At 43.2% G+C, this 14,095-nt stretch overlaps 1 protein-coding gene across 5 annotated transcripts in view; it reads right to left on the bottom strand.

The window, feature by feature from the left end:
- The window catches only part of LOC134359753 (rab GTPase-activating protein 1), a 247,067-nt gene that overhangs the window by 38,120 nt on the left and 194,852 nt on the right, over positions 1-14,095 (bottom strand). For all 5 annotated transcript variants that reach the window (XM_063073339.1, XM_063073342.1, XM_063073340.1 and 2 more), the window contains one exon: positions 9,522-9,665. In XM_063073339.1, the coding sequence (XP_062929409.1) occupies positions 9,522-9,665 (144 nt within the window). The remainder of the gene's footprint in view (positions 1-9,521; positions 9,666-14,095) is intronic.

Raw genomic sequence — 14,095 nt, 5'->3', positions numbered from 1 at the left:
ATCTCAGCTGAAACTCCAATATTTATAGACTGAAGCAAGGTGATTAATTAAATGCTATTTCACACACACCCTTTGAAGAAAACCACAATATGTAATGAAAGGCTTGTGTCGTATTGCTACCGCGATCATTACAAGCCATTGTCCTATATGCAGCACCACCATGTGGCTGATACAGGTACTACTAGATTCAGGAGTAAACTGCAGTTATGAAGAGATTGCTGTATTTGGTACGTGTAAATCGAAACATATGGTGAAATGCTTTGTTTGCATCAATGAATAACACAGTATGCTGGGGGCAGACCACAAGTGTTACCACACTGAATCTTTGCATCGTGCCCTTTTGCTGTCCATTCTAAAGAAAACTTTAATTGAATGAGTCATAGAGGAATACCCAGGAGTTGTTCCCTGACCACAATTAAACTGAGCATAAAAATTTACACACACTTGATAGGTCTCAAGGGTGTTTGTACTTTTAACCAACAAGAAGCTTTCTGAATCTGAGTGAAGGCATCTTCGCATTACATTGGCTTTATCTGTCACATGTACATTGAAACATAAAGTTTGCTTCAAAACAAATCACGAAGATTGTGCTGGAGCAGGGGCAGGAGGTGGAGTGCTCCTCAATCAAAAGCCAGTGATCCCCATGGACGGATGTTGTGTTGGAAGCCACTGAGGATGAAGACCAGTGGTTAAGGACCGAGGTCAGTGGGACTTATGGTTGAGGGCTTGTGATGATCTCTGACTGGGGAAACGGTGGAGGGGTGGGGGTTAGAAGAAAGATTTTGCTGTTATTATGTCTGTATAAGACCACACAAAGCATAAAGGGCAGAATTAGGCCATATGGCCCATCAAGTTGGCTCTGCCATTACATCGTCAGTGACACACAAAATGCTGGAGGGACTCAGCAGGCCAAAGCTGCATCTATGGGACAGAGTGGTGGTCTTGAAGCTTTGGCTCTTAAAAGCTTCAGTCAGAGAAAGCAAAAGAAAAGAAAAACAAAAGGCAAACAACAGGAATTCTGCAGATGCTGGAAATTCAAGCGACACACATCAAAGTTGCTGGTGAACGCAGCAGGCCAGGCAGCATCTCTAGGAAGAGGTACAGTTGACGTAGCAGGCCGAGACCCTTCGTCAGGACTAACTGAGGGGTCTCGGCCTACTACTGCGAGAAGTGCATCCAGCTGCAGCTTCTAACAATTTGCGTTACGGAATTGGAGCTGCAACTGGATGAGCTCCTGATCATTCGGAAGGCTGAAGGGGTGATAATGAAGACATATAGAGAGATAGTTACACCCAAGGTGGTGCAGGACACAGGAGTTAAGGAGCCAGTGCAAAGTACCAAAATGGCCATCCCTCTCAATAACAGGTATATCACTTTGGATACTGTTGGAGGTTCGACCCAACAGAGGAGAGTCACAGTGGTCAGGTCTCTGGCACTGAATCTGCCTCTGTGACTCAGAGGGGAAAGAGGGAGAAAAGGCACACTATGGAGATAGGGGATTCATTAGCTAGGGGAACGGAAAGGACACTCTGTGAGCGAGAACGAGATTCCAGGATACTATGTTGCCTCCCGGGCGCCAGAGTCCAGGACACCTCAGATCAAGTCCTCAGCATTCTCAAACAGGAGGGTGAGCAGCCAGGAGTTGTAGTCCACGTAGGTACCAATGACATGGGTAAGATGAGAGACGAGGTTTTGAATAGGGAGTTCAGGGAGTTAGGTGCTAAGTTAAGAGAGAGGATCTTCAGAGTTGTGATCTCAGGATTGCTACCCGTGCCACGCACCAGTGAGGCCTGAACTAGGAGGATTTACATGGCTAAGAAGTTGGTGTAGGAGGGAAGTTTTTGGATCATTGGACTCTCTTCAAGGGAAGGTGGGACCTGTACAGAAAGGATGGTTTACAGCTGAACTGGATGGAGACTAATATCTAACGGGAAGATTTGTTAATGCTGTACGGTGGGGTTTAAACTAGAGTTGGGGGGGGGGGGAATGAGAACCAGAGTGCCAGAACAGTTAGTGCAGAGGTAGATGTTGGTAAGACCTCAGACAAAGTTAGGAATGAGAAGGTTGAGCATGGTGACTTCTGTCCTGAACTGCCTATATTTCAATGTGAGAAATGTCACAAGAAAATTGGATAATAGTGCTGAAGATGTGGTAGCTGATTTACAAACAGAGGCAATGAATAGTGAGAAGAGGCTGCTGATAGGGCAAAATTGCAGTCGACAGGATGAGTTGTAATGTAAATGCAGACAAAATCGAAAAGGGTGAATACAGGACTGAAGTGTATGGAATAAGGTAGATGAACTTGCAACACAGTTACAGATTGGCAGGTATTATGTTGTAGACATCACAAAATCATGGTTGAAAGATTATAGCCGGGAGCTCAGAGTCGAAGGATACACATTGTATTGAAAGGAGAGGCAGGAAGGCAGAGGGGGCGGCTCTGGTTAAAAAACGAAATCAGATCATTAGAGAGATGACATAGGGTCGGTAGGTGTTGAACCATTGTGTCCAGAGCTAAGGAATTGCCAAGGTAAAAAGACCCTGACGGGAGTTGTATACAGACCCCTAAATAATAGCAAGGATGTGGCCTACAAATTACAACGGGAGATAGAAAATGCATGCCAAAAGGGCAATGTTACAATAATCATTCTGGACTTCAATATGCAGGAGGATTGGGAAAATCAGGTTGGTGCTGGATTACAGGAGGGGGAATTTCTAGAGAGCCTACGAGATAGCTTTTTGGAGCTACTCGTGGTTGAGCCCACTAGAGGATAAACTATTCTGGATTGGCTTGGAACAATGAACTGGCATTGAATAAAGAGTTTAAGATAAAAGAATCCTTAGGATTACAGTGGGGTAAAAGGAATTACAGAGGCATGAGAGAGGAGTTGGCCAGAATTGATTGGAAAAAAACACTGACATGGATGACAACAGAGCAGCAATGGCTGGAATTTCTGGAAGCAATTCAAAAAGCACAGGATGTATACTTCCCAAAGAGGAATAAGTATTCTAAAGGCAAGAAGACACAACTGTGGCTAACAAGAGAAGTCAAAGCCAACATAAAAGAGAAGGAGATGGTATATAATATAGCAAAAATTAGTAGGAAGTTAGAGGATTGGGAAGCTTTTAAGAACCAACAGAAGGCATCTAAGAAGTCACTAAAAAGGTAAAGATTGATTATGAAAGCAAGCTAGCCAATAATATTAAAGAGGATATCAAAAGTTTCTTCAGATACATAAAGAGTAAGAGAGGCGAGAGTGGATATCGGACCGCTGGAAAACAATGCTGTAGCGGTAATAATGGGGAAGAATGAAATGGCAGATGAATTGTATAAGTATTTTGTGTCATACACTAGCAGTATGGTGGAAGTTCCAGGTGTCAGGGGTCACTAAGTGTGTGAAGTTACCATAACTAGAGAGAAGGTTCTAGGAAAACTGAAAGGTCTGAAGGTATATAAGTCACCTGGACCAGATGGTGTATCACCCAGAGTTCTGAAAGAGGTGGCTGAAGAGATTGTGGAGGCAATAGTAATGATTTTCCAAGAATCACTACGTTCTGGAATGGTGCAAGAAGACTGAAAAATTACAAATGTCACTCTACTCTTCAAGAAGGGAGAGAGGCGGAAGAAAGGAAACTATAGGTCAGTGAGTCTGACCTGAGTTGTTGGGAAGACGTTGGAATCGATTATTCATTGTTAGTCAATGAGGTCTTAGGGTTCTTGGAGGCACATGATAAAATAGGCTGTAGTTAGCATTACTTCCTCAAGGAAAAATCTTGCCTGACAAATCTGTTGGAATTCTTTGAAGAAATAACAAATAGGACAAAGGAGAATCAGTTGATGTTGAGATGGCAGATGGAATACAGTGTCAGTAAGTGTATGGTCATGCACTCTGGTAGAAGAAATAAAAGGGTTGACTATTTTCTTAATGGAGATGAAATACAAAAACTGAGGCACGAAGGAACTTGGGGAGTCCTTGTGCAGAATTCCTTAAAGGTTAATTTGCAGATCAAGTCTGTGGTGAAAGGCAAATGTCATGTAAGCATTCTCATTTCAAGAAGATTAGAATATAAAAGCAAGGATGTAATGTTGAGGCTTTATGAAGTACTGGTGAGGCCTCACTTGGAGTATTGTGAGCAGTTTTGGGCCCCTTATCTTAGAAGGGATGTGCTGAGAGTGGAGAGGGTTCAAAGGAGGTTCACAAGAATGATTCCAGGATTGAATGGCTTGTCATATGAAAAGTGTTTGATGGCTCTGGGTCTGTATTCACGAGAATTCAGAAGACTTAAGGGTGACTTCATTGAAACCAGCTGAATGGTGAAAGGCATTGATAGAGTGGATATGGACAGGATGTTTCCTTTGGTGGGAGAATATAACACCAGAGGACACAGCATCAGAAGGGAAGGGCATCCTTTTAGAACAGAGATGAGGAGAAATTTCTTTAGTCAGTATGGTGAAACTGTAGAATTCTTTGCTACAGGCAGCTGTGGAGGCCTAGTCTTTATGTATACTTAAAGCAGAGGTTGACAGATTCTTGATTGGCCAGGGTATGAGGGATTTAGGGAGAAGGCAGGAGATTGGGGCTGAGGGGAAAATTGGATCAGCCATGATGAAATGGCGGAGCAGACCCGATGGGCCAAATGGCCTAATTCTGCTCCTATATTTTATGGTCCAAACAGATGACGTTTCAGGCAGAGACCCTTCATCAGGCCTGATGAAGGGTTGCAACCCAAAACGTCGGTTGTTTACTCTTTTCCATAGGTGCTGCCTGGCCTCCTGAGTTCTCCATCATTTTGTTTGGGTTGCTATTCTCTCTTCTCCTCTCTCCCATTGGGCAGAAGACACAAAAGCCTGAAAGCGGGTATCACCAGGTTCACAGACAGCTTCGACTTCACTGTTATAAGACTATGGAATGGTGCACTAGTACAATTAGATGATGCTCGGATGCACTGGGACACATCATCAGTGAAATAACCTGGGGTCATTGGGTGTCTCAGGTCTTTCAACATCAGACACTCCCGTCCAGGGCTGATCAGGCCCTGGCTTGTTTCCAAGCAGCATTCATCCACAGGTCATATATCCTGATCCACAGCAACCTGGGGGCTCGCTCAGCAGCCCCTGTAACGGTCCTGGTGGCTCTTTTCTTTGCAGTTTCTGTAATGCCAAGGAGAGAGTAGGTTCTGCACAGTGAGTAGCCAGCAAAGCCTCTACAGGTTCACATTATGCCCTCCACCTGTCTCTGGCACGGCTCTACCAGTTCCTGGTATTTGGCATTCTTACGTTCAAGTGCCTCCTCAATCCAGTCTTCCCACGGAATGGCAGATCGACCTTGACCACATGTTTCCAGGTTTCTGGACTCTTGATCTCACAATCTACCTTGTTATTATCCTCCACCTTACTGTCTACCTGCACTCGCACTGTAACACTTTAATCTGTATTCTATTGTTTTACCTTGTACTACCTCAATGCATTGTGTAAATTGATTTGTATGAACAATATACACGTTTTTCACTGTACACTAGTACATATGACAATAGCAAACCAATTCTAATTCCCACATGGTATCGAGCTGCACTCAGTCAGGCAAGTGAGGAACAAACATAAGCACTCAGATCCTGCAAACACAAGAGATTCTGCAGATGCTGGAAATCCAGGGTAACACACACAAAATGCTGAAGGCATTCAGTAAGCCAGGCTGCATCTATGCAGGGCATTTTGGGCTGAGTTTATTCTCCTCCATAGATGCTACCTGACCTGCTGAACTCCTCCAGAATTTTGCGTGTGTTACTCATACCCCGTGGCTGCCGAGTGGTAATCTCGACTCTCAAGAAATCAGGTGTTGTCTGTACACTGTCTCTAACCTAAGACATTTTTAACGTGGCCTAATAAGCTGGACTCGTTTCTTGTTCTTGCTTTTGGGAGGAAGATTGAACAAGTATTGAATAGAAATTGTGGAAATGAACAAAGAAGTTAATTATAAACACTTCACACACAGGAGTGTGAATATTTCATATGAACAGCCTACTTTGAACTTTGACCGTTTAAAGTAGTAATACCAGTATCTCAAACACGAGGAAATCTGCAGATGCTGGAAATTCAAGCAACACACACAAAATGCTGGTGAACGCAGCAGGCCAGGCGGCATCTATAGGAAGAGGTACAGTCGACGTTTCGGGCCGAGACCCTTCATCAGGACTAACCGAAATAAGAGATAGTAAGAGAGTAAGAATCTCTTCTTTCAGTTAGTCCTGACGAAGGGTCTTGGTCCGAAACGTCAACTGTACCTCTTCCTATGGATGCTGACTGGCCTAATACCAGTATCTTACCATTTTCAGAGAAAAAGTGATGAAGCATTAATGAAATCAATTTAAATGCATGGAAATAAGTTGTCTGGAAGAGGCCAACCAAATGCTGTTGTGCACTCAGTCTTCTAACTGAATTGAGAACTCAGATCTAATGCAACCACAAATAACACTGCCAGACAGACTGTGCAAACAATGGACACCACAAGTATTCATCCACAACTGCAGGGAGATCTAATCTCACTGGTATCATGAGCAGTGGCCATGTCAGAGATTGCATCTGGAGGGAATCACCTAAAGAGACAGTCTCGAGGGACTGACCACTGCTACTGCTGATGTTATAAGACCAGCATTCAAATTCCAAATTAAGCAAATTATTTAATGTCCACAAATTTGAATCCTTGCAACATAGTTGCCCAAATTTTGATTGGTAAAAAAATTGCTTACTTGGGAAAATAATCTCCTTTATTATGGCAAGATTTAAACAGCAAAACAATTTAAACTGAATGGTCAGAAATGGCTTCTTTAAATCCCCTATACTTTGCAAATTCACAGACTGTGCGCATCATCCCCTGCTGCAGAAGGGTACAAAGAAACAGGCAATAAAACATTGGAGCAGAATTAGGCCAATTTGGCCATCATGGTTGATTTATTATTCCTGTCATCCCCATTCTCCTCTCTTCCTCCCGTAACCTTTGATGTCCTTCCTAATCAAAAAGCTATCAACCACCACTTTAAAAATAAATTTAAAAGGTATATCTACAAATTAAAGTGCTTGCCAACATTCCAAGAACAGATAAAACTCACAAGGTTGTAACCTGAGAGCACTGGATAAATATACGGCTTTATCTTGGTCTGAAAATAACTTTCTTTTCCTCAACTCTTCCAAACGAACAAATTCCAATTCCATTGAAATGTCTGCTAGGAAGGAGATTTCAAGGCATCTATCAGTACTAAACTTCTTTGATGCTGCCAATTTATATAATCACAGAATACCCACAAGAACAAGATATTGTGCTTTCAGGACAACGGACAAAAGATAGTGAAGGAACTCAGTAGAAGCGCAGGAGAAACAGCAGGTAAAGCAGCATCTATGGAAGGGAATAAATTGATGACATTTTGGGCTGAGACTCTTCATCAAGGCTGGAAAGGAAGGGGTAAGAAGCCAGAATAAGAAGGTGGGGTGAGGAGAAACAGTACAAGCTGGCAGGTGATAGGTGAAACCTAGTGAGGGGGGTGGTGGGTGGGAGGGGGAGGGAGGCAATGAACTGCCAAGTTAGGAGGTGATAGGTAGTAAAGGTAAAGGGCTGAAGAACAACAGAGAAAATCTGTAGATACCAGAAAACCAAAGCAACACACACAAAATGATAGAGGAACTCAGCAGGCCAGACAACATCTATGGAAAACAGTAAACAGTCAATGTTTTGGGCCAAGACCCTTCAGAGTCTTGATGAAGGGTCTCAGCCCTAAGCATCGACTGCAAGGGCTTAGGAAGGCGACATCTGATAGGAGAGGAGAATGGACCATGGAGAAGCAGAAGCAGGAGGGGCCATCAGAGGGAGGTGATAGGCAGGTGAGAAGAGAATGGAAGCCAAGCATGTTTTCAGGTAATTAATGCAGATATTCATGGCAAAATAACTGTCCACTGCAAAATGACCATTAAATGACCATGGCATGAGAGAGCTGACCTCCACCTGTACTATAACTATTGCATGGCAGTTCTTCTAGCCAGGTGAAGCTTAAAATGACAAGGATTAAATTATTTTCTCCTAAAACTGACACAATTCTATAGATATATGGTGGATAGTATATCGACTAGTTGCATCACAGCCTGGTAAGGAAACACCAATATGACTTGAATGGAAAAAGTTGTGGATATGGCCCAGTCCACCACAGGTAAAACCCTTCCCACCATTGAGCAAATCTACATGAAGCACTGCTGCATGACAGCAACACCCATCATCAACAACCCCCACCAACCAGGCCATGCTCTCCTCGCGCTGCTGCCATCAGGAAGGTGGTACAGGGCTCACACCACCAGGTTCAGGAACAGTTAGTACCCTTCAACCATCAGGCTCTTGAACCAGATGGGATAACTTCACCTGTCCCGTCACTGAACTGTTCCCACAGCCTATGAGTCCAGGACAGTCAAGGACTCTTCATCTCATGTTCTTGATACTTATTTCTTATTTACTATTATTATTTTCTTATTGTATTTGCATAGTTTTTTTGTCTTTTGCACATTGGTTGTCTGTTCTGAGATGTGCATTCTTTCATTGATTTTATTGTATTTCTTTGATCTACTGTGAATGCCCAGAGGAAAATTAATCTCAGGGTTGTACATGGTGATATATATATATATATTTTGATAATAAATTTACTTAACATATTGACAGAGGCGGAGTTAAGATGGTGCCAAACGGCGACTCCTTTGTTTGCATCTTCGGAAACAGCTCTATTTCCATCTTTAATATCTTCATTTTTCATTTTCAGGGTTCTTTTGAAGACCTTGACCTGGAGTTACACACTGACTTCGGTTCTTTGCAGGAATGGGACCTGTTCGCGAGGTTTCAGGACTGGCCGTCGTTCGGCATGCCAAGGGAGGCGTCCTAGTGTTTGGAAGCCTAAGATCTCGCGGCTCTGGAGACAGGTCGATCAAGGGTCAGTGTCACGGCGGGAGAATCACGTATCATTGGGTAGGCTGGAAAATCTTCCGCTGTGGGCTCGAAGACCCGAGATCTTTGCGATCTTCAGGCACAGAGCTCGTAAAAAGCGACGAAACAGACTTTTTAACATCGTAAACCAGCGGGTTGTCGTTATATCTCCCGCTTGCTGTGAAGATGGGAGACACCTCCCTCACCCTTATTAGGGAGAGAGAGAACCTGTGTGGCCGAATGCCAGATGAATTACGATAGTCTTTGCAGTAATTGCAAGGTTTGTGTCGTTGCTATCGCTTAGCTCACGCTTGTGCTCGGTAGCGGGTGCGCTTTTTGTTTTGCCGGTGGGGGTAGGGGGGATTGTTGCTCACCGCTGCTTATGCACGGGAGGGGGGAGCTTGGGGGGGTGGGACTTCACAGTTCTCACGTTTAACTGTCATTCATTCTTTGGGGCACTTCTCTGCTTTTGTGGATGTTTGCGAAGAAAAAGCATTTCAGGATGTATATTGTATACATTTCTCTGACATTAAATTGAACCTCTGAAGTTTATAAAAACACACCTACCTCACAGAGAAGCAGATCAATGATGTGGAAGACCATATAGAGGGGAAACTTTGCAGTGAAGAGTGTAAGGAACCATTGCGAGGCGTACATGTGTGCTTCAAGACTGATATTTAAGAAGTGGTTGTACAAATCTGGAATGTACTCCTGCATATAAAGACAAAATTGACAAGACTAGTAAAACACAGCTTTAGACACATCCAGTAAAAGTAACCAAACACATTAGAGGAGGTTATAAACACAAGGGATTCTGCAAATGCTGGAAATCCAGAGCAACAAAGACAAAACGTTAGAGGAACTCAGCAAGTTGAGCAGCTCACATTCTGTCTGGCATGCCTCCAACCTGATGGCATGAATTGATTTCTCTAACTTCTGGTCTCTCCGTTCTCTCCCCTCCACATCTTTGTCCATTCCCCTCCTCCTCCCTCTCCTATCAGATTCATCCTTCTTTAGCCCTTTACCTCTTCTACCTATCACCTGCCAACTTCACACTTCATACCCCCTGCCATCACCCACCCACCATGCCCCCTCACTTGGTCTCACCTATCACCTACCAGCTTGTCCTCCTTCCCCTCCCCCTACCTTCTTATTCTGGACTCTGCTCCTTTCCTTGCCAGTCTTGATGAAGGGACTCAACTGAAATGCCGATGTTTATTTACCTCCATAGATGCTGCCTGACCTGCTGAGATCCTCCAGCATTTCTCATGTATTAGAGTTTACCTGTTCTTTGAAAGCTATTTAGAATTATATCTAATATGGTTTTTTGTAATCTGTAAAAATACTTGGATAAAAGCTCATGTTAGGTGTTGCTGCATATACTCTGGAGAGGTACGAAATGGCCTGTACAATTTGGTGTTATTTTTAATGTAAAATGGCAAGGATGCCATCTTTATAATTTATTTTATCATGTCACGATATACTGTGATTGGTTATAGTACATGGAGTATATTCAAAATCACAATGGATTCTGCAGATGCTGGAAATCCAGAGGAACACACACACAAAATACTGCAGGACCTCAGCAGGTCTGGCAGCATCTATGGATATTTTGAGCCAACACCCTTCATCAGGACTGGAAAGGAAAAGAGAAGAAGCCAGAATAAGAAGGTGGGGGTGGGGAAGAGTATAAGCTGGCAGTGACAAGTGAGAGGGATGGTGGGTGGGTGGGGGAGAGGGTCTGAAAAGTGATAGGTGGAAGAGGTAAAAGGCTAAAGAAGGAATTTGATATGAGAGGAGAGTGGACCAAAGGAAAAAGGAACCAGGGGAGGTGATGGGCAGGTGGGGAGAGAAAGGATGAGAAGGGAACCAGAAACTCAAAGTGCTGCATTCAAAATGTTTCCCTCTGTGAACATATAGAAGCCTAAATTCACACAACTTCCTATGAAAAGCAATACCACCAAACTTTAGTAAGGTAATTTCCAACACTTGGAACCAAAAGTAAATAGATTAACTAATTCTATAAAAAGTTAACTGAGGAAATGCAGAAACTGAAACACATCATCAGAACAAGTTGCACCAAATTGCCACCCAGTCTCAAACAATTGGAGTTGTAAATATGGCCTTTTAAAATCATAAAGTAGGAAAAAGATCCACTCTACAAGGGATAAACATGCAAGACGCACCCAAGAGAAACCGCAGCTGTATGGCACCATGTTGAAAATTGACAGAATTGTATCTCCACTGAAGATGAAGACTCAGTAGAAATTTTGTCTTTCATTTGACTTAATTGTTGGAAGCTGCTGTGACTGTAGATCTCTGCTTGGAGAATTGTGAGCAGATTAGGGCCCCTTATCTAAGAAAAGATGTGCTGGCATTGGAGAGGGTCCAGAGGAGATTCTCAAGAATGATCCTGGTGGGAATGAAAGGGTTAACGTAAGAAGAGCCTGTGTTTGCTGGAGTTTAGAAGAATGGTGGGGATGTCACTGAAACCTATCGAATATTGAAAGACCTAGGTAGAGTGGACATGGAGGGGGTGTTTCTCATAGTGGTAGTCTAGAACCAGAAGGCACAGCATCAGAATAAAAGGATGTCGCTTTAGAACAGAGATGAGGATACCTATTTATCCAGAGGATAGTGAATCTGTGGAATCCATTGCCACAGACTGCTATGGAGGCCAAGTCATTGGATATATTTAAAACAGATTTGATAGGTTCTTGCTTAAAAGGGGGTCAAAGATAGCAGGGAGAAGGCAGGAGAATGGAGTTGAGAGGGATAATAATCAGTTGTGATGGAATGACTGTGAAGGCTTGCTGGGCCAAATGGCCTAAATTCTGCTCCTATGTCTTACGGATCATGGTCTCATTCTCTGTAAAAGTACCATCCATTAAAAACAGATATACACTGATGTACTGGGTACTCCATTTGCTGATGGAATAAGCACAAGAAGAGATCACTATAGAGTGTTCCACATACAGAGAGATGCACTGGGAACCTGTTGCAAATTCTTGCCATCCCTTTTGTCGCCATGCTGGGAACCTAAGGTGAGCCCAACAAGCAGGCAGACCTGGGTCAGTGGCACGGCCACTCAGTGCTGGCATATGGAAGACAAGGTCTTTACCCTGGCTGGTCTGATGAGCATGGGTCATTGCTAGGGCTATGTGCTACTGACAGAAGAGATTTTACAGATATTGGAAATCTTGGGTAACATACACAAAGTGCTGGAGGGATTCAGCAGGTCAGGCAAAGAGAAATTAATAGTTCAATGTTCTGGGCCAACACCCTTCATCAGGATGAAGTCCTTTCAAATGTTTTCCTTGATATTGGTGTACTTTAATGATAGGATTTCACATGCACCCTAAACAGATGGTTTCCATAATTTTATCTTCAAGGAGGTGCTCTCTGACTCTATGATTAAACATGGCAGCAACGGTACATTCAATAATTAATATACCAGAACAGCACAACCCAGGTGTCACATCAGGAGAGTTTAAACCACTAACTCCAGGGCCAAGAGTATACTGATAAATTGACTCAAAAAGGTACATTCTGTCTAGATCCTTTTTTATGCTGTGGACCCCAAGTTGGGAACCCCTGGTTTAGAGGGACTGTGGATTTTTTATACAGAGCAACCATCACCTAAGGTGGGCACTTGGAAATCAAAGCCAGTTGAAAATAGAAGTGATTTGCAATGGTGGCAAGATTACTGATGGCATTTATAAAAGGTATAGTAATAAAATAAAAGCACAGAAGGCTAGCAAAAACTCTATCCCTCTCAGAACTTACACCTCCTGTCTCAGTATGCATGCCTATCCATGCAAGTTGTTCTACTGTTGCATGTACAATGGCCAGAGAGGATAGACTTCAATGGCACAAAACTACTGCGCTGCGCCAGTGGATTTTGGGACCACCTAGTGAAGGAAACCATTGTAATAAAACTAGAGGAAAAGTAGTTTAATAAAGACAAAGGTCTCACTCTAAGAACTGGAATTCGATGGCAAACAAGGTGGGACAGCAGAAATTTGATCGGGTGAAGGCTAACCAATCAGGAGGGACGGACGACGGGGGGGTATATACATACACCACCGACTAGACATGCCCAGGCATCCTGCCCGATGAAGATGGCAGAGTTTGTCACTGAAACATCAATACCTGTACCCGGCTGGAAGCCCAAGAAGAGTTTCATTTGTTATTTGTTCTACTGTACTTCTGCAGTCACTTGAAAGCTTTTTAAAAACATGCAGCTTTGACCTACATTCAAAGCATCCACGTGCCTATCCAAGGGTTAGGGGCATTGATCTGCTTCTACCATCACGCCTGATAGGGCGTTCAGCATGGAATAACAGTTCCAGATGGGCCGAAGTGCCTGTTTCTGTTTGTAGTGCTCTGTGACTCTAACAATCGAGGGTACTCTTTCCTGTGATGAAAGGCCAATGATCTGAAACAATAATGCTGCCTAGTCTCGGTACATATTTGTATCCCAGCCCAGTTTTATGGTGCTCAACTGTGAGTAATAAATATAATAGAAAGATGGGCAACTCCCAAGATTATTCAACTATAGTTCCAAAGCATTAACATTCATGCGTTGAACTTTGACTTTTAAAAACTTGTTAAACTCGTACTTTATTTTGACCCATAAACTGAGTGGTGGACATTAAAAAAAATTAGCTTTATTTGTCACATGTACATTAAAACGTAATACAGTGAAATGTGTTGTCTGCATCAAATCAAATTAGCAAGGATTGTGGTGGATAGCCCACAGGTGCTGCAACACTGCCGCCACCAACATAGCAAGCCTACAACTTACTATCCCTAACTTTGTGGGAGGAAACTGGAGCACCTGGAGGAAATCCACGCAGTCAGAGGGAGAATGTACAAACTCCTTACAGAAAGCATCAGGAACTGAACCTAGATCTCACAGCGACACTGTGAAGTGCTGCACTAACTGCTAGGCTACCATGTGGCACTGCTTTATCTTAGAATCAGAATCACCTTATTGCCAGTATATGAAACAAACCAGAATTATATTTTGAACAAGAGAAAATCTGCAGATGCTGGAAATCCAAGCAACACACAAAATGCTGGAAGAAACTCAGCAGGCCAGGCAGCATTTATGGAAAAAAAATTTAGTCGACGTTTCA

The sequence above is a fragment of the Mobula hypostoma genome, chromosome 21, assembly GCF_963921235.1.
Source record: "Mobula hypostoma chromosome 21, sMobHyp1.1, whole genome shotgun sequence".
Lineage (NCBI taxonomy): Eukaryota > Metazoa > Chordata > Chondrichthyes > Myliobatiformes > Myliobatidae > Mobula > Mobula hypostoma.
This window is presented reverse-complemented; position numbering and strand designations above follow the sequence as displayed.